Source organism: Rhipicephalus microplus, chromosome 4, assembly GCF_043290135.1.
Source record: "Rhipicephalus microplus isolate Deutch F79 chromosome 4, USDA_Rmic, whole genome shotgun sequence".
Lineage (NCBI taxonomy): Eukaryota > Metazoa > Arthropoda > Arachnida > Ixodida > Ixodidae > Rhipicephalus > Rhipicephalus microplus.
In genome coordinates this window covers 225,176,145-225,197,748 of record NC_134703.1, presented here as the reverse complement: position 1 = coordinate 225,197,748, position 21,604 = coordinate 225,176,145, and the positions used below count along the sequence as shown (strand labels likewise).

At 45.1% G+C, this 21,604-nt stretch overlaps 2 protein-coding genes across 2 annotated transcripts in view; both read left to right on the top strand.

Annotated features, from left to right (window-relative positions):
• pyd (zonula occludens-like protein polychaetoid) overlaps window positions 1-21,604 on the top strand; it is a gene marked incomplete at its 5' end in the record, with an annotated part of 754,603 nt that overhangs the window by 9,602 nt on the left and 723,397 nt on the right. Inside the window, one exon of the mRNA XM_075893243.1 lies at window positions 9,903-9,928. Coding sequence (XP_075749358.1) covers window positions 9,903-9,928 — 26 coding nt within the window. The remainder of the gene's footprint in view (window positions 1-9,902; window positions 9,929-21,604) is intronic.
• The window catches only part of LOC142813835 (uncharacterized), a 213,605-nt gene that overhangs the window by 24,114 nt on the left and 167,887 nt on the right, over window positions 1-21,604 (top strand). The window lies entirely within an intron of this gene.

Sequence of the window (21,604 nt, the reverse complement as noted above, 5' to 3'; positions counted from 1 at the left end):
CCGGCCCATGTCTATTTCTTCTTGATTTCAACTATAATATTTTTAACCTCGGTTAGTTCCCGGACCCACTCTGCTCTTTTCTTGTCTGTTAAAGTTACACCTATCATTTTCCTATCCATTGCTCGCTGTGTCATCCTCTATTTAAGCTGAATCCTCGTTTGAAGCCTCCAGGTTTCTGCTCCGCAGATAAGTACCGGCAAGATGCAGCTGTTATATACCGTCCTCTTGCGGAAGGTATAGAACCGTTAGTGGTAAGTGGCAGCTAAGGGTTAGTGGTCGATTACCATTCATGATTTGAAAATGCCTGCCAAACGTGATCCACACTATTCTTATTTTACTAGTTATTTCACTCTCGTGATTAGACTCAACGATTACTACCTGTCCTAAGTAGACATATTCCTTTACAACTTCTAGCTTATCTCCACCTATTGCAAAGTGCTGTTTTCTGCTGAGACTATTGGATATTACTTTAGTTTCCTGCATATTAATTTTCAGACCTACTCTTCTGCTTTCCATGTGCAGTTAAATTACAATGAGCTATAATTTGTCCCCTGAGTGACTCTTCAGGGCAATGTCATCGGGGAATCGCAGGTTACTGAGATACTCTTCGCTAACACTTATTCCTAACTTCCCAATCTATGGCCCTGAAAACTTCCTGTAAGGGTGTGTTGAATAGCACTTGAGAGATCATGTCTCCCTGCCTTACACTCTTCTATATTGGGATTTTGTCGCTTTCTTTATGGAGAACTATGGTGCCTGTGGATCCACTGTAGATTGCTGCCAATATGTTTACGTAGGGTTCGTCGATGCTCTGATTCCCTAGTGCCTGCGTCACTGCTGATCGAGCGCGTAGCCAAAATTTATTTCAGGGCAGGCACCTGCTTAATTTCGGGAAGGGTACCTTCTTGAAATGGTCATTTTTCTCTCTCTATGCCATGGCGAAAAAAAAAAATTTGGGGGAGGGGGGGGGGAAGCATGTGCCTGGTGTGCCAACTACTGAATACGCCCCTATGTCTCGAGTGCATCAAACGCCTTCTCGTAATTATGAAGTCTATGTATAGGTGCTGGTTGTACTTCGCGCATTTATCTATTACCTGATTGCCGCCCTCGAACATATAGTGTACTCCACAATATGGTCTATTATGGAGTAGCTTGTTCAAAATACTGTTTCGTCCTTTGGTTTATTGAATTGAATTGAATTAAAGTTTATTTGTCCTGAAATTCTTACAGGATCGGGAGCAGAGGCTAAAGGCTATATAGCCTGACATGGGGCCTCTGCTCCTAAATACAGTTTGGCACACAGGCCGCTGAATATGTCACATATATTTTCAGAAATAAATATATAACACAACAAATAACACACAGAAATAAATACCACAACGAATAAACCATAACACAACAAAATTTAGCATGGTCTTGTTACACAATTTCAGGGAAAACATTATAAAATCACTTCATCACAAAAGCGTCATCTGGAAATAAACTTCATCTATACCGAATGTAAAATAAAGCATAAGAAAAGAAGCTACAATACATAGCTCAAATTGATACATAGGATGTAACAAATCAAGTATAGAACTCTAATCAAGTACATTGAACTCTAATGTTGCCTTACCTATTATTTTTGTAAATAGTTTGTAGAGATCGAATAGTAAGCTGATTGCCCTGCAAAGCTCTTGATGTGTATTTTCTTATGGATTAAGATGATATTGGCGTTCTACTAAGATTGTGGTACCATTGCCATCAAGAGACGCTTCGTATAAAAGGTGGCCAGTTTTTCTAGTACAATTTCTCCGCCATCTTTCATCAGTTTCGTTCTTACCTTACCCTCTTTAGTGGCTTTGCCTTTGCATTCCTTCTAGGGCTTTCCATAGTCCCCCTTTCATTACTAATAGGATGCCAAAGTTCTCTGGGCTGTTATTCCTTAGATATTATCCATCATATCATCCTGGTTGCTTCGGTTTCCGTACAGCTCTCTCTAGAACTCCTCTGTCCGCTCACCTCTCATATCCATATTGATTGTGATATTGCCTTCCCTGTCTTTTAATGCATGTACATTCGATTTTTGCCTATGCACAAGTCTGTCTCCACATCTTCTAGGCTTCTGCTGCTTTTTACAGCCTGCTTAATTCTTTCCCTGTTATACCTTCTGATGTCAGCTACCTTACGCCTATTGATTAACTTCGAAAGCTCTACCAGCTCTTATAGATACTTTTACACAACGAACACAGACACACCACAAAGAAAGAGATGACACACAAGTGCTGTGTGTGTCTTCTTTTTCTTTTTGGTGTGTCTGTGTTTGCACTGTAAAAGTACCTCTATGACCATGAACCAACTAGGCCCAAAAGAAGTCTTACTGAAGTTCCACTAGCTCTATTTTGTCGGTCGCATTTAAGGCTTTAATGGTTTGTCGTCTCTTAATGAGATTTTTCGTCTCCTGAAATAGTTTGCCTGTGCCCTGTCTAATGACTGTACCTCCGACTTTCATTGCACACTCTTTGATGATACTAGTAAGGTTATTGTTCGTAGTGTCAACACTAACATTAGTTACCTCGTTCAGAGTCATGAATATATTCTGAAGCGAAACTTTGAATTCCTATACTTTCCCTCTCACCGCTAGCTCATTAATTGGCTTCTTGCCTATCAGTTTATGCCATTGCTTTTTTCAAATCTAAGTGCATGTGACCTTTTACCATTCTATGGTCACTGCATGAGATCTTTCTAATTAATTCTACATTCTGTACCTTACATGGGTGTGCACACAGAAGGAAGTCTATTCTAATTTTAGTTTCGCTATTAGGACGTTGCTATGTCCACTTACCACTTACCGCTAGCCGATTTTATGGAGAAGGTATTCAATATCCATGAATTATCATGTTCTGCAAATTCTGCTAACTTGCCTAAGTTCCCACGCTTCATAATAACTCCCCTATGGCATTTCTAGAGCCGATGCCACACTCCTTCACTGCATTGTCTTTAGCCTGCTTCTTGCCTACATTGGCATTAAAGTCAACCATCAGTATAGTGTACTGTTTCTTTATTGCTTGGTGACTGTACATCTTCATTGAAGAGCGTAACCAAATGATCATGATCGCTCGATGTAGGTGCGTAGGCATGTACCACCTTCATGTTGTATCTCAATTACCATACTTGCCACCCTCTCACTGATGCTATAGTATTCCTCTATGTTGCCAGCAATATTCTTGTGTATAAGAAACCCCACCCCTAGTTGACCTAATATTAACCAAGAGACAGTGGGATTGGGCGTGTTGGTATAACATCATAAAAGGTGCTTACCAGCGCAAACGACAGGGCAGGAGGGGACAGGAGAAGAGACGAGAAGGAGCGCTGAACTGCCAACAATTTATTTCTTGTGAAGGTATTCGCTTTTATACAGATACCAGTCGCACTAATCATGCGCGAAACACAATGACAATGCAAAAGTACATCACATTGACAAGCAAAGGAACAACTCTTCCTTATCGGTGAGCGCGACAGAAGGAGTGCCTACACAAGCACCTTTCAATGAGCAAATCTTTTCTGCCTCTATGATCTCGCGTGTGGTACGATCCCTGCATCTAGCAACAATAGAACACACTGAAAATATTGGCCGGCAGCCACACGTGCAGCAGTGAACAGACAGCCATCCTTGTTTATAGTGACCCACATTGTACATATGTTCCCTCAGCCTCTCATTTACACAACGACCTATTTGACCGACGTAATACCTTCCACACGATAACAGCAGCTGATACACCACATTACAGATGCCATCTCTGAATTTATTTGCATGTTTTGTAGGGCAACCGAGGGTGGGTCTGGACGGAGGAACGGACAGCTTGCACAGGGTACTCAATTTTTGAGGGGCCGTAAAGACCACCTTCACATTAACTCGCTGTGCCACTTTCTTAAGATTGTGCGCTATCTTGTGCATATATGGAACCACGGCGAAAGTCTGTCTAGCTGTGACAGGTGGGACTGCACCATCTGTCCCTTTGGCCTTAAGTTCACGCAGCAGGCCTTCGGCAACGGAAACTTGCACGTGGTCGGGGTAACCAGCCGACGTCAGCCTTGAAGATTGCTCAACAAAGCTTTCTGTAATCTTGTGCACACAGGATTTTCGCAACGCATTCACTAAGCGAGATTTTGCAATACCGCGCTTAACTAACTTAGAATGCACGGAATGAAATGGCAAAACAGGCTTATTTCCACGCGGTTGATACATCCAGCAAGTGCGTCCATTATTCAGGAAAAGCTTAAAGTCAAGGAACCTGATTTCACAATTCTCTGAAAGTTCATGAGTAAGCTTAAAACGTTTAAAACCATTTTGCATCAGGTCTAAAACTGTAAGAGCGTCATTCTTATACGATGCAACATCAGTGTCCATAAAAATTAAAATATCATTACGTATCTGAAAACGTGCATCACATTAGTGTTAGTGAAAACTACCGAAATGAATCTGTCTACTTTGCCTAAAAACTGGTCACTGACGATGGGAGCGATGCAAGAACCCATACAGATACCGGATTTTTGAAGGTGAGCTTTTCCATCCCATAGGATGTACGTTGACTGAAGGTAAAACCTTAAAAGCTCTAAAAACCCACTGATGCTGACGCCAGACTGGGTCTGGAATTTCGAGGCGCCATACTCATCTATATATTCTCCAATGCATTGTAACAATGAGTGATGCGGAATGAAATAGTACAGGTCCTTGACATCTACAGAGAAGGCGAATAGAGTCTTATTCCAACACGACGAAATAAACTCCTGGACCTCACATTAACTTTTTACCAGAAATGGATCGTTCACTTCTAGGTATTTCAAGGTTTTCTGCGAGTAAAGTGCAATACATTTTTGCCCGGTATTATTTTCAGATACAATTAGCCTAAAAGGCATGTTGACCTTATGCGTTTTCGCGCTGAAGAAGGCTTAAAAGAAATCTTCCTTGGCATCTGACATATTCCTAAGGACACTTACTAGGTTCAACTTGCGAAGCAGGCTTTTAGCTTTACTTTTGAGCTTTTTTGTGGACACTTCAGCATGACCGTTAAAAAGGGCCGACACCGTGCGACAAGCTTTTTCCCGGTACTTTTAGGGACATTACGGCAAAGCCGCCCTCCTTGTCAGCAGGTAACACATATAATGAATGCTCCTCCATAAAATCTACAACGCGTTTTACCGGAAGAGTCGAAATGCTCGTCTTACACCGACTTAGGACATCTACGCCGCCCGCTATGCAGCGGTCTTGCTCTTCTGGTGGAGCACGCCGAGAGACTTGTCGTACGGTAGCCAAAAGGTCGTGCGGGGAATGCTTAGGCTCCACCGCAAACTTCGGTCCCAACGAAAGCACTTTAAAGACATGCTGGGGCAAGTCCAAGTCTTCCTGATTGTAGATCGGCCATTTCGGCGCTTGATGTCGTGTGGGCGCTAGGCTGCGAAGCCGAAGGAGCTCAGTCATCCAGAAGAACTCGGTCGACATATAAATATGCCGCTGAAGTTCTCGCAGATTCTTCGCAGCGTTAACAGGTGTGCTGGAGATCTGTACATGAGCACATAAGTACTCATTGAAGAGCCGTGCTTGTCTTTGCAACTCTGCCCTCAAGATCTTGCAGATTCTTGACCCGTGTCCTTGTGACGGTGTAAACCCACCAAATAGGCGACAAAGTTCTTCCGGAAGAACTTTTTTCTTGATACAAAATGAAATAGCACGCACTCTGCAAGTGGTAACTGCGATCATGTTGACGACAACATGAGGCTGGAGTGAAGAAGTCAGGAAAGGGCCCGTTGTATTAGAAATGAAACTCAAGAGTCAGTGGGATTGGGCGTGTTTGTATAACATCATAAAGGGTGCTTACCAGCGCAAACAACAGAGCAGGAGGGAACAGGAGAAGAGACGAGACAGAGCGCTGAACTGCCAACAATTTATTTCTTGTGAAGGTATTCGCTTTTATACAGTTACCAGTCGCACTAGTCATGCGTGAAACACAATGACAATGCATAAGTACGTCACATTGACAAGCAAAGGAACAACTTTTCCTTATCGGTGAGCATGACAAAAGGGGTGCTAACAGAAGCATCTTTCAATGAGCAAATCTTTTCTGCCTCTATGATCTCGCGTGTGGTACATTCCCTGCATCTAGCAACAATAGAACACTGAAATTTTTTTTTTTAACTGTCATGCTGAAGTGTTGACGAAAAAGCTCAAAAGTAAAGCTGAGAGCCTGCTTCGCAAGTTAAACCTTGTAAGTGTCCTTAAGAATATGTCAGATGCCAAGGAAGATTTCTTGTAAGCCTTCTTCAGCGCGAAAACGCATAAGGTCGACATGCCTTTTAGGCTAATTGTATCTGAAAATAATACCGGGCAAAAATGTATTGCACTTTACCCGCAGAAAACCTTGAAATACTTAGAAGTGAACGATCCATTTCTGGTAAAAAGTTCATCTGAGGTCCAGGAGTTTATTTCGTCGTGTTGGAATAAGACTCTATTCGCCTTCTCTGTAGATGTCAAGGACCTGTACTATTTCATTCCGCATCACTCATTGTTACAATGCATTGGAGAATATATAGATGAGTATGGCGCCTCGAAATTCCAGACCCAGTCTGGCGTCAGCGTCAGTGGGTTTTTAGAGCTTTTAAGGTTTTACCTTCAGTCGACGTAGATCCTATGGGATGGAAAACCTCACCTTCAAAAATCCGGTATCTGTATGGGTTCTTGCATCGCTCCCATCGTCAGTGAACTGTTTTTAGGCAAAGTAGACAGAATCATTTCGGTAGTTTTCACTAACACTAAGGTGACGCACGTTTTCAGATACGTAGATGATATTTCAATTTTTATGGACACTGATGTTGCATCGTATAAGAATGATGCTCTTACAGTTTTAGACCTGATGCGAAATGGTTTTAAACGTTTTAAGCTTACTCATGAACTTTCAGAGAATTGTGAAATCAGGTTCCTTGACTTTAAGCTTTTCCTGAATAATGGACGCACTTGCTGCATGTATCAACCGGGTGGAAATAAGCCTGTTTTGCCATTTCATTCCGCGCATTCCAAGTTAGTAAAGCGAGGTATTGCAAAATCTTGCTTCGTGAATGCCTTGCGAAAATCCTGTGTGCACAAGATTACGGAAAGCTTTGTTGAGCAATCTTCAAAGCTGACGTCGGCTGGTTACCCCGACCACGTGCAAGTTTCCGTTGCCGAAGGCCTGCTGTGTGAACTTAAGGCCAAAGGGACAGATAGTGCAGTCCCACCTGTCACAGCTAGACAGACTTTCGCCGTGGTTCCATATATGCACAAGATAGCGCACAATCTTAAGAAAGTGGCACAGCGAGTTAATGTGAAGGTGGTCTTTACGGCCCCTCAAAAATTGAGTACCCTGTGCAAGCTGTCCGTTCCTCCGTCCAGACCCACCCTCGGTTGCCCTACAAAACATGCAAATAAATTCAGAGATTGCATCTGTAATGTGGTGTATCAGCTGCTGTTATCGTGGGGATTAGGTATTACGTCGGTCAAATAGGTCGTTGTGTAAATGAGAGGCTGAGGGAACATATGTACAATGTGGGTCACTATAAACAAGGATGGCTGTCTGTTTACTGCTGCACGTGTGGCTGCCGGCCAATATTTTCAGAGTGTTTTATTGTTGCTAGATGCAGGGATCGTACCACACGCGAGATCATAGAGGCAGAAAAGATTTGCTCATTGAAAGGTGCTTGTGTAAGCACTCCTTCTGTCGCGCTCACCGATAAGGAAGAGTTGTTCCTTTGCTTGTCAATGTGATGTACTTTTGCATTGTCATTGTGTTTCGCGCATGACTAGTGCGACTGGTATCTGTATAAAAGCGAATACCTTCACAAGAAATAAATTGTTGGCAGTTCAGCGCTCCTTCTCGTCTCTTCTCCTGTCCCCTCCTGCCCTGTCGTTTGCGCTGGTAAGCACCCTTTATAATATTAACCAGCAATCTGGATGTTTTTTCTGACATAACTCCATGACTGACCATGGTGTTATCACCGGATGCCCAAACTTTTCTGCTAGCAAAAGAATAATCACAAAAAAGGAAAATAAAGTGTTATGCTACAGTCAATATTGTATAAATGAACATTCAATTAGCAAAGTTTATGAAGCACTTCTTGCACCATTTTCACAGACACGTCATTGAACAAAAGTGGAAACTCTTCAAGTCTACACTCACTCACCTCATTGCCATGTTCATTGCCTTGTTATCTATTACCTGCAAAAATACCTCTCTCTGGCTTACAAACCAACTTTGGTGACTTAATAACAAAAAAATATACAGGCGGGCCAAATTGAATGGTCTAGCGAGCACATATGCGAAATACGTAGTGTTCCTCTGATGTCACTTTCGTCGTCGCCCTCTCTCTCTATGCCCATGACCTCCCTGGGTACCTACAGCAGTTCGCGTGCTGCAGCAATGTTTGTTTAGGGTTCATAATTCATTGTGCGCAGTGTTAAAAGAAAAGTAGTGCAGTTTTCTGTTGTACTTCAACGAGCCCATCTGATCAGGAAGGCCGTGATTGTTCACTCGATACAAGACCAGAGAATCAAGATGTGTGACACGTCGACCAATACTGGAGTTTTATCAACAGCAATGCCACTACTACAAACTGCGCGGCCCAAGAACAAGTGAAAGCCGAAAGACTCTCGAGCCACAACTTTAAGAATGGATAAGCAGAGCGAAGCAGCTCCCATTCTATCGAAAACAGGTCATCCTGCAGAGATAGGCAAATTTGTAAGAGCTATAATAATATTAATTTTAATATATTGCGGCAGCCCAGGCCGTCAAAGTAGCTCATGCAGCGGTGCTCCTCAAGTGTTTTAAATAGTGCTGATGTTGAGGCTCTTTGATCGGAACTTGTGGAAGCAGCTAAGAGAAAAAATTGTGTGAGGTAAAAACTTCGCGTGGTGTATATCGCGGTAATGCCAATTAGTTTCTAATGAGAAGCATTTTTTAGCATACTTCGGCGACTTTGAGCATATCTATCTGTTTAGCCGCATATGTTTGGGTGCTCTTGTAGTCACCGCCTTAACTTGGCGTGGCCCCAAATTAGCATGGGAAGGTAAGATGGTTTGACAAAAATTATGACGCTCTGGTCAAGACATGAATAATGTCACAATCCTGTCGTGTACATCGTCAAACATTTCCTGCCAGACAGTGGCACATACCCACGGGTAGGTATGTGCTACTGATGGTAGTGTCGACCCAACAAAGGCATAGAATTAATGTCAGTGTTAAGAAAAACCTGACATAGGCAGCGTTAACTGCCCAACGAATGCAAATAATGAATTTCAGGGTCCCAGAAAGAATGGAACTTAAGCATTCTGCGTGACAGTCGAGCATTCTACCACATAGGTACGCCAGGTCTTGGAACTACTTTTCAAATAGACACTAATCTTCGTGAAATGCCAATAGTGGTTGCAGTGCTGTCTACCCAATTTTATAAACATTATATATATACTCCTTTAACACAGCCGTCACAATGGGTTAACCTCAATTGGGGTTAAGTGCCATGCACTGAAGCCGATTTTTGTAGCAGTGTTCAGGGCCAGCATCTTCGCGAGCATCAGTGCTTTATATCAGCTTCTGGAGTTACTAATGCGCATGTACCAGTTGAAATCGTTGCACAAGTGCAAACAACTGGTTATGTAAACATCTGCAACTCTTCAACATATATTCGTGTAGACGACAGTTGTACTAATAATAATAATAATAATTGTACTAATAATAATAATTATAATAATAATAATAATAATTATAATAATAATAATAATAATAATTGTAATAATAATAATAATAATAACAATTGTACGTAATAATATATTTAGCGACATGTCATGACATGCTGCTCAATTTTAAAAAATTGATACACGGTTCGCTTCCCTCCAGATGCTTCACATGACCTCGATTCCAAGGTACGTGGGATTTGCCGAACTTTTTTTTCCACGTGTGTTTTCACAATTTTTTACCTTGTATTTCATTTTTGTTGTTCTTAAATGTGCAATAGATTTCCTGAATAATATGGAGACTGTTTTAGGAAATTAATCGACCACTGTTTAAAAAGTACCTGACCCCCAACTTGAACCAATCGCAATGTTACTTTATTAGGGACTCATTTTTGCTATGCAGCAAACTGCGAGTGAACGAAGTTTTTACATCTGTTTTCATAGTTTGTTTCAACGCAATACTTTAATTCTCACATTTGTCATCATGATTTCAACCACCTCCCCGACACGCTGATTGTGCACGCTCTGGTTGTGGACAAGTTGTACGTAGAATGCCATCTCTGTCTGCAGGTACCTGCTTGGATATAGCGCTTACCCGTAAAGTTTCTTTTAAAGACGCAAATATCATCGAGGTTCTTCAAGTCGCTTTTGTTAATTCGCACCATGCAAACAGGCCGGTGCTTTTCATAAAATCGTAGTGTGCTTTCTCAATTTGGGCAGAACTTTGTAATAGCCATCTTTTTTTTAACCAGTATAACAGGGGATGCCCACGGGCTGGTTGAAGGTTAAGTGACGTCGTCATCGAGCATTTGTTCGACTTGATGAGGAATATCATCCTGCTATTTCTGTGATAACGCAATAAGCGTATTTACGCACTGGTTGGACGGTTGCCTCAGTAATGATTTTGTGTTTGGTTAGCAGAGTCTGCAGGACCTTCAATATAGTGGCAAAATAGTCGCTAAAAGATGAAAGCAAGTTGAGTAGTCTTTGCCGCTTGTGTTGCTCCAACAGTTGATTAACGCTGATGTTGTTCGTCACGGCTACATCACAGCTTTTATCTGTAGAGTGCGTCCTAATCAAAGCGCAGGTGCTCAAATTGTGGAAGGTTTCCGAGTAGGCTGTGGTGGTGCACCTCGCCAAGTGCCTGTATTCATCACGGAAGTTGGTCAGTAAGATCGTAGTCCACCATTATGGAGCTTTTAGGTACCACGAGCTATGACGACCTCTTGACCCAGTAGTAAGGCGACGCGTTACCTTTGGTGATGCCTGTGCCTGCTTTTGCCTTTGGGCACTCAACAAGGACGAAGACACTGCTACGAGGTGGCAACGTTACACAGTCGTTAATTGCCTGAAACGCCACATGCCTATGCTCGTCCAAGTCATCCGAATCTGTATGAACCCAGTTAGCGAAGGTTACGAACAAATCTCGCAGAATAGTGACCGCTCCATACTCCTGAAGAAAATTCGCCAATATAACTGGTTGGGAACATTTGGGGAGCACAAGGAAAGATACTACAAAGGCCGACGCATAGACTTAAGACGTGTGGTGCACCGGCTGATTGGTGACATGAGGTGTCCTCCAGCGTTGATGAGTTGTGGGCCATCCCACGTTGTCATCACCTTGCATAGCTCGGTAACATTTGCAGCACTCATCACCGAGTGATCAGCTCCTGTATCGACGAGTGCGGTTACTGGATGACAGTCAACAGCAACAGTTATAGGAGCAGACGTTCCTTTAGTGGTTATAGAAGAAGGCGTCAGCGGTGCGTCATTGGGGGATGGCATCGGAAGATATTTGTCAGTTCGCATGACAGCGGCCTCACCCTCGGAGGTTGCCATTCTCAGTGTTAAGGCATGGACTTGAGCCACTGATACCAGTGGACTCAAAGGCTGCTCGAACACGGTTTGGCGATGTGGGCTGATGGGGTGATGGTGACTGTGACTGTTGTCGTTGAGAGCCAGGAGCAAGATGACTGCTTATTAACTACTGTTCAATTTCGTACAGACGCTCACCATAGCATGGACAATAGGCATCCGTGTGGTATCCGCGCAGGCCTATTTTTCAGTTGTAGCAGTCGCAGTACATTTGTCCGGTTTCACCACAGTGATAGCACAAAGGTCAATTGTCAGGTGCACGCCATACAGTAGACTTCCGCGGGCCAGGGTGATATTTGGTCTGCAAAGCTGGGTGGTGGATTGGGCTTCCGAAACGTCCGGAAGTTTCAGCAGTTGGATGCGAGAAACGTGCTGTCAACGTGCTGTCAATTTGCAGGGCATCTGCGTAAGATAGTGTAGCGCCCTCGTTCGGGCGGCGCGCAAACCGGAGAGCGCGCGGTGGCGACAGAAGAAAATAAAGAAGGCGCTAGGCCGTGGCACGTGAAGCCACGGCTCGCGTTCCTGGCTGGCATCGGTTATCGTTCAGGCGTGTCTTTCTTTCGCTCCTGTGGCATAAGCCTACAAGTGGTGACCTCGGACGAAGACAATGACTGACTCGAATGCACCCTCAACTGAACAAGCCTCACGTCCGCAGGACGTCTCGGCCGTGCAACTGCGTCTCCCATCCTTCTGGCCACAGGACCCGCAAGTTTGGTTTCTTCAGGTCGAGGCGCAATTCTCCCTGTACCGCATCGCCTCGGAAACGACACGCTACTACCACGTAGCCTCCGTTCTTCCTCCTGACGTTGCCAGCGAGCTCTCCGACGTCCTCTCCAACCCCTCGGACACTACGCCATATCAGCACCTTAAAACCAAGGTGCTGGAACGATTCATGCCTTCAGAACGCGTCCGCCTACAGCAGCTCCTTGCAAAGGGGGACCTTGGCGACAGGCGCCCCTCCCAACTACTGCGCCGAATGCGACAGCTTCTTGGGAAACACGACGTCTCTGCCCACTCAGCGTTGCTTCGCGAGCTCTTCCTCCAACGCCTTTCTCAGCCAATCCGCCTCGTCCTCGCGGCGGCCGGCGACGTCAATCTCGACCGCCTGGCGGAGCTCGCCGATCAGGTTCATGAAGCGACCTCCCCATCTGTCAACTCTGTCTTACCACCAGCAGACACAGCGATTTCGCGCCTTGAGGCCCGCATCGACGAACTCGCCGCCTCCATTGCCGCACTCCGGAGCCCCCCGCAGGAGACTCGTTCGCCTCGTTCCGGTCGTCGAGCTCTTCCACGCACACGAGATGCTCGGAGTCCCAGCCCTCCACCCCTCTGCTGGTACCATCGGCGTTTCCGACACCGAGCCACGAAGTGTACACCCCCATGTTCGTGGCAGGGAAACGCCTGCCGGGATCACTGACGGCGGCGTGTGATCTCCCTTCTCGTCCCAGCCGCCTTTTCATGGTCACGGACCAGCTATCAGGCGCCAGGTTCCTTATAGATACGGGCGCGGAAATTAGCGTTGTGCCCCCGACTAAGGCTGATCGTTCAAAGTCACAGGGGCAAGTGCTTCGTGCTGCCAACGCCTCGTCTATAGCAACGTATGGGCTCCGATCTCTCACCCTCGACTTCGGCCTTCGCTGCATTTTCCGGTGGGTTTTCGTCATCGCAGATGTGGTTCAACCGATCATCGGCTCGGACTTCCTCTCATACTTCGATTTGGACGTCAGCGTGCGGCGGCGCCGCCTCATAGATGGTAAGACTCGTCTCTCCATCTCGGGAGTCCTGTCCGACATCGCTCCAATGGCCATCCGCATGCTGATACCTTCCTCACCGTTCGAAAAAATCTTGGCGAGTTTCCCGGAGTTAACTAAACCGTGCAACCTCACTCAGCCGCCTAAACATACGGTGACACACCACATCGTCACCCGGGGTCCACCGGCAGCCGCTCGACCACGCCGCTTGTGCGGAGACCGCCTAGCTATTGCTAAACGGGAGTTTGACCACATGCTGCAGCTCGGCATTATCCGCCCGTCGTCAAGCGCTTGGGCTTCCCCGCTGCATTTGGTGCCAAAGCGTGATCCTGGTGACTGGCGTCCTTGTGGGGACTATCGAGCGTTGAACGCCAAGACTGTCCACGACAGCTATCCTCTACCTCACATCCAGGATTTTACATCGCGCCTCGACGGCTGCACAATTTTCAGCAAAGTGGACCTTGTTAAGGCGTACCACCAGATGCCTGTCGAGCCCGCCGACATACCTAAGACCGCCCTAGAAAGCCTCTCATCTACGACTGATGTTCCGTTGGAACACCACAAACGGCATGTCACATTCCGACTTCCAGTCTACACGGGGGGCCCTGTAGCGCCCTCGTTCGGGCGGCGCGCAAACCGGAGAGCGCGCGGTGGCGACAGAAGAAAATAAAGAAGGCGCTAGGCCGTGGCACGTGAAGCCACGGCTCGCGTTCCTGGCTGGCATCGGTTATCGTTCAGGCGTGTCTTTCTTTCGCTCCTGTGGCATAAGCCTACAATAGTGTGGAAGGTTCGCCTCAGGATTGGGGTGAGGGAGGGATGATTTGCCTGATTTCATCCCGAGTGAGGTCGGTGATATCTGTGACGCTCGGAGATGCGTGCCGCTGTATGACAAATCTGAAGCTCCTCTCGGACAACCTGCAGTATAAGCTCTATAAGGGTCTCCGTGTCATGACGTTCAGGCACAAACGAGCACGCAGCGGCGAGGGCAGTCTGTCGCTCGTACTGGGATAACCGCTGCCGAAGCATGTGCTCCATAATTTTTGCCTCACCGATGAACTCAGACATTGTTGTTGGCGGGTTGCGCATGAGGCCTGCAAAAAACTGTTTCTTTACGCCGGGCATTAACAGTCATACTTTTTCGGCCTCAGGAACTTGCAGGTCAGTTCGTCGAAACAGTCGTGACATGTCTTCAACAAATATCGCGACAGTATCGTTTGGCATTAGAAATTGTGCAGACAGTGCCTGCTCAACTCCTTCTTTCCGCTGAGGGTCGCTGAAGGCCTCACGGAGTAGCCAATAGAACTCCGGCCAACTGGTGAACGAAGCTTCGTGGTTCTTGTACTATACGCTTGCCTCGTCAAAAAGGGAGATGTAAATGTTTTTCAATTTGCGACGATTGTCCCAGTGATTGATGGCAGCTACCCGTTCGAAGTGGTTTAATCAGTCTTCCACATTTTCACCAGAATCTCATAGAAATGGATAGGCGCGCGAGGCGTGTTGACGTCGCACGGTACAGCAGCGGATTGGTTATCAACATGCTTAGTTTGGTTTGCGGTCGTGGGAAGCATTTACCTTTCAGAACTTGCCAGGGAACCGTATTGGGGTGGCAGACCTGGGAGGCAACAGCTTGCAATAAATAAATAAGTAAATAAAAATGAATACGGATATCTTCCACCTGTGAAAAATAATGAATATTGCTATTATTTCATGTTTTTGTAACTCGCTCGGTCTGAAAGAACGTTAGGAAGCGATATGAGCCCAGCTAGAGTGATGTTTTTGCACCTTAGTCACACTTGTTTCGTAGTGCAGAAAATGTTGCAGGGATCTGCAGTGGGCAGAGAAAAATACTCTGAGACATGTCAATTGTACTTGCAGTTGTTCTGTAAGAGTTGCTAACTGAATTCCTCTTTCCTGTGTTCACTCATCATCCAGGCTGGTCAATGGATGATGAGAACACACACCTCAGAGGGCATTGAAATTCATTGAATGGAGCTATCTGATCGCACCTCACATTGTTAGTCATGCAAAGGTTGTTTCATCTATGAGACACAGTAACTTCGCACAGTTACCCTAATCAGACTACGCGAAAAATCTCGGCGGCATATCATAAAAAAAAAAAAAACTGCACTTGCTGTAGGGGATACCCGCTCAAGTTTGCTCGCCGACGCCAGCGCTTGCCATTCCCCTGCCAGAAAAAGCGCACACTAATAGTGTGTAGCGACCCTTCCGCTCCCTTTAGCTCCCATGCATTTGTGAAGTGCGCGCTGCACGTGAAACGCCCCTCGTTCCGCGATGTCACCCCAACACAAAGGGGGGAACTATTGCTGTGTCGTCAACTGTCACAATAGCCTTGCAAACACGAAGGGGTCGACTCCATCAGTGAAATTCTACTGATTCTCAAACAGATGGTACGAAAAAAGCAGACGACAGGAATGGATTAGAGCAGTGCGCAGAAAAAAGCAAGTAAACAACTTTTTTTAATAAAAAGTAGCACGTGCACAATGCATTCAACATAACGGGTGTTAATTCCTGCGTCACTGCTCCTCTAATCTATCGAGTTATTGGGAGATGCACGTCTCCTTCTTAAAAGTGTAAATTACCATAATACATTCAACTTCCGTTTTTAGAGCACTGTTAAAAAATTGCGAAGAAATGTGTTTATGCTGCTACTATTATTCGATATTGTTGGGGACGTAGTAGTTGAAGCTGTGTACACATGTGGTATTGGTGATGTGTGGTTATATATTTTTTATATCTACGCAGCGGCGACGAAAGTGTGTGGTTGCCTAAAGCTTGGACAATAATTTGTAGCAGACATTTTGTGGGAAACTGCAAAAATGACTCAAGTCTGCACCCGTCGTTTGTGCTGACAGTGTTTCGAGCGGCTTACAAGAAACGGGCACCTCACTCAGAAACGGTGCAGAGGTATGATAGGCAGGGAAGTTGTTACTGAGTGTGCAGGTGCAGCTCGTACAACACGGTGCATTTTCGATAGTGACGAAGATAAAATGCCTTTATAGCAATGTGCTCTTTTCCCCGCAGATTAGACACACAAAAAAAAGTTTTTCTGAAAGCTGGGCGCTCGTCATGATGGTACGCACGCTGTTTGTGAACTCGAAATACCCGCGATGAAAACGGTGATAATGTAAGGAAGGACACGCGAAATAGATGTCAATTTTTGTTGTGGGTAAAAAAGAAGCCCCAAATAGACCATTTATTTTTGAATTGCTGTGTATATACCACACGATAACTTGGATTGGTGCTAGCAAATTAAGGTATCCCAATAAATAGCAGTCAACGCGCAAGAACCGCTTAACCTAAAGCACGAGAAGCGGCCTGACCTATGCATCCAGTAACAAACATAGTGCATAGTACACACAGCATACCAAATAAGACAGGTGTATAATTATGAACGTACAGAAAGTTGTATTCACCTCTAACTCCACGTCGTAAACAGCGTCGCCTTTCACTTGTGAAACGCACTTCGCTCTGACGAGGACGGCATCGTCTGCTACAACTTCCTTCGCATCGGCTACATGGCTGAGCAGACGCTGCCCTTTTACCAAATTGTTGCCACGAAAAAAATCCTCAATTGCGGCGATCCTATTAAACGTGGACAGAAGTGTATACATCATAAAGGCGCGCGACGCGAAACTCTCAAAAACACGTGCAGAACGCATGCAGCGTGCGAGCAAAGCAACGCGTTTTCAAGGCAGGTTGAAGGGTACAGTAAAGGGGCCAAGATTCGAGTAACCAGTTTTCACCCCACATCGACTGACAGCGCCCGGCACTGCAGCGCCTCCCTCGGCGTGAGTCTCCTGTATAAGTCAAGCTTCACCATCGTTACAACACGAGAAACATAACTTTATAAACGACTGTAAACACTCGCCTGAGTTATTTGCTTTTTCGTGCCTCATTGCGACATGCGCAATATAGCCCCATATTCGTACACACATTTTTGAACACAGACAATAACCGTTCAGTTGTGAGTGAGTGCTTGAGGTGTGTATATTTCTTTCCTTGTTCTACTTCTTTCTTTTCTCTCTGAAAGCTTTAATCCAACTTGTGTTTACAGTGCCAAGGAAAGTTGGTATGTGCATATACCGGCTATTTCTATCTCTCTCTTTAAACACCAGAATCGTACAACTTATTCGTCATCAGTGCTGACGGCCATTGATTCTTAGTGCATCCGTGAATGATGGACTTCTCCGGCACCTCTTAAGCTACCAGATTGCTTTTTCTTTTTTTTTTTTCATTTATGCCGAAGATATACTGGCACTAAAGGATAATAATAAAACTGAAGCCTCTGAGCCACTCGGATGGTTTAATAGCGGGCAGGTGGAAATAGCATATTTGCCAAGTCTCCCGGATTGTCTGGGAGACTCCCGGATTTTGACCGTTTCTTCCATTTGTACATTTGTTATGGACGTTTCTCTGAAATCGAAATTTCTGTGCGTGATCTGGTCGCATTGACAATAATGCAGCTGAATCCACTTCAGGCTTTTTGCGAACGTACGCTGTTTTATTATGGATGAATTTAAGAGGCGTTTATCTTAACATACTGTAGAATCTCAGTGATGCGAAACCGCGGCAGATACAAATTCACAAAATTTTCCAGCCAAATTCCATTATGTCCGTTGGGCCTAAATTTGAATGTTCTAAACACATTTGCTAATCGTAGCGGGTGATACCAACTTTAAATTAGTGCGGAAACCGTCGAATGAAGGCCGAGAGCAATGTACTCGAAACTTCAGGAGTATGTGTGCGACTGGCACACGCATTGTGTCCTACAGTGTGTGTATTGTCGTTGCCACAACCACTCTAAACGAAAGTGTGGTTGTTTTTCATACTTTCATGTATGGCGACGACGTAACTGACAGAACTTCGAAAGTGTGTGTGCGTCCAACGCTCGACCAGTCAAAGCATCGCTGCTTTCCGCAAACTCTGCGGACAAAACCACGGCAGATGTGATCATAGATGACATGCGCACGGGGAGCTACCGTTTGCCACAAACGCCGTGCACAAAATCGCGATCGTGGCGACACGATTGGGATCCATGAGCTTCAAGGGCACGCAGCTAACGCAGCGGTAGATTAAAAGCGGTAAAGACATGAAAAAAAGGCCACACTCGTTTTGGCGTCCCTGTCAAAAGAATCTAGTAGTTAGCAACCTGTGAACTGAGGTTTATTATCCATCACGAGAGTACGTGGTAGGCTGAACCTCGCAAACACTGCCCTCAGGGACTCCACTGTCACTTCTGCTGCTGCATATTTCAGTAGAACTGCCTCCAGTTACTTCATTTCGTTATCTACAACAACTAATACCATGTGTCCTTCAATGGGACCTGCATAGTCGGCGTGCAACCGGCTCCGTTTCTCTCCCTTCATGGGCCATGGTACAGGTGTTTGCGCAAGAGGCATCGTCGCAGCTTGTATACGATCAGGAAATCCATGCACCAATCGCTCAATCTCACTGTCTACACCTGGAAACCAAAACAGGGATCTTGCAATGTTGTTCATGGTCGCCATGCCTGGGTGTGTTTAATGAAGCAAGTCCAAGATGCGTCGATTTAGAGCCGCGAAAAGCACGATGCGGTGTCTCCAGTAGACCAAGTCTTGGTAGTAAGTGAGCTCAGCCTTCTTGCTAAAGTACAGCCGGAAGCGGCTTTGCTTTTTGGACAAAAATTTTGGACAATCTTTCTTAAACCAGCTTTTAACTTGCCTTGCTGCAGCAGAGAATCTGTTTCTGTAATATGTACCACATCGCTGACACTAATCGCTTCTTTTTCCAAGCATTCCGAGTACAGGACATACTCTGGCAGATTTTCTGTGCTGGTATCGTGTAGTGTGTTCGGTAATGGCAGGCGACTTAAGGCATCAGCATTTGAGTTTTCGATTCCCCTGTGATACGGCAATGTCTAATTATAATTGTCCAAGAGAAGAGCCCACCTCTGAATCCTTGCCGCAGCCATGGGAGGAATGGCTATTCCTGGGTTAAACAAACCCGTCAGTGGTTCATGGTCGGTCACCAAAATAAAGTGATTGCCATATAAGTAGTCCTTCAATCGCGTCCCCCCGAATACAAAGGCCAATGCTTCCTTTTCTAGCTCGAAGTACTTTCGTTCCACTTTGGACAAAGTTCTAAAGCAAAATCCAATCGGATAGTTTGTGCCATTGATACAGTGGGAAAGTACTGCCCCCACTCCTACAAATGAAGCGTCACGTTCAAACTTCAAAGGTTTGTCGTGGTCAAAGTGTGACCTTTGTATAGCCTGCTTAACCTTTCAAACTGCTTCTTCGTGTACTTGCTGCCATTTCCACCTAGCTCCTTCAGTTAGCAGATTGTGTAATGGTGCTAGGACTGTGGAAAGCTTCGGTAAAAATTTGGCATAATAGTAGATCAAGCCCAAGAAGGATTTCATTTCACTCACTGACTTGGGGACCGGTGCTTGAAGAATGGTTTCAATGTTGTCGTCCTTCGGTTTAAGCCCATTAGCATCAACTTGATGTCCGAGGAAGGTGACCTCTTCTTGTCTGAATTTGCATTTCTCGATGTTTAGCCTGAGACCATAGTCCCGTAAGCGCAGCAAGGCTTGCTTTAACAATGAATTGTCATTACGCTTCTTAGCCACTATGATGTCATCCATATAGGCTTGTATACCCGGGAGATCCTTGAATAAGGAATCCATATGCCTCTGGAAGATCTATTTGTGAGAAATAAAAATCACCGGTAATTATTATGTTTCTTCCGTTTAAACTTCAAAATGTGATCATATAATTTCTGCATGTACTGACCATCAGCATTTGGGACTCGATACACACAATATAATATGATTTGCACACTTTGATCAGTGTCACTCAAAAATAAACTTTCATGTTTATCGATCTGATCTAGTGCTCTTACATCAACACTATTTTTTGCGACATCACCACCTCGTGAACAGCTATCTTTTCTAAACAGCTGATGGTTTGGTGAAACAATTTCATCATCACGCACCCTGTCATGCAACCAAGTTTCACATATAACGCGCACATGAGGATCGTATACCAACAAGGTATCATGCTGTTTTTCTGTTTTGTTGACAACACTTTGGGCATTTAGTGAAAGCTGTCGCAATGGCTGATATTGTGACTGCTATTCTGTATGTTGTGTTCGTGTTTAAGAGTTATCTTTTTCTTTGGAATTGCTTTCCGCATCTTTTGTGCGTCATTCCAAAAGTAGAGAGCATCGTCAATGGGAATCTTATCATGAACGAGCTTGACTTTTTTGCCACATTCTCTTTCGTCTGGTGTACTGCTCCTCAAAGTCGGCTCCTGCGCAATGTGTCTGCAAATGCAAAATAATCATTTTGCAATGATATGTCTGTTTCTTTTAGCTTGCATGTGTTCTTTAGCAGAGTTTTTTTTTTTTTTTTCAGAATAACTCTGTATGAGCGCAATGCCCGGCCTTTCTGAGTGTGCTTTACCGAGTCAGTGAATTAGCGCCACGGATGTGCAATTTATCCCTATTTTATCACAAAAGATGCTGCGAACAACTTTAAACCGTAGCTTCACCTTGGTTTTATTTGGCTCGCCTGGAATGCCGAAAACAGTCGAATTCGAACGGAGGCTGCAGTTTTCCAGATCGATTTCCTGTTGAACTTTAAGTAATTTCTGCACTGTATCCATAGTCTCATCTACTTCCTCGTGTTTGCAAATTCTCACTTTTAATTTAACCACGCTACATTCCAAGTTGTTTAGACGGTGTTATAAGCCGTGTACAGCTTTCTCTGTGGATTCAAGTCGCTCTTTCAAGGAAGCAATATCTTTTCTAATTGCCTGCTGGCTACTCAATAACGATTGGAACATTTATTTCCTCTATGGAGGGACCCGGATTTTCTTCGACATCACCACAAAGTAAACGCTTGGATGAAATAAGCAATACTGAAGTACACACGTGTGCACGGCGATAGAATCAGGTATCTGCTATCACTCCATATTGTGCTATTGTAATTAACCTGAACAAGAAAAATGAGTCGCATGGTCAGTGATCTCCGTCCAGCATTTTTGCCCTGCCCACTGGCAAGTCCGTCCTGCGGTGCCCCCTCTATAGGGGTTAGATTCGTCGGCGTCACAAACCCATGACCTTTGCTCCTTGTGTAAAACAGCGTTGGAAGGAGCCATACAGCCTTGTAGTTGATGTTGCATGTGGTCCCTGCTGGAAACCGCTTGAATGCCGGCGCATCGAAGAAGGGGGCGGA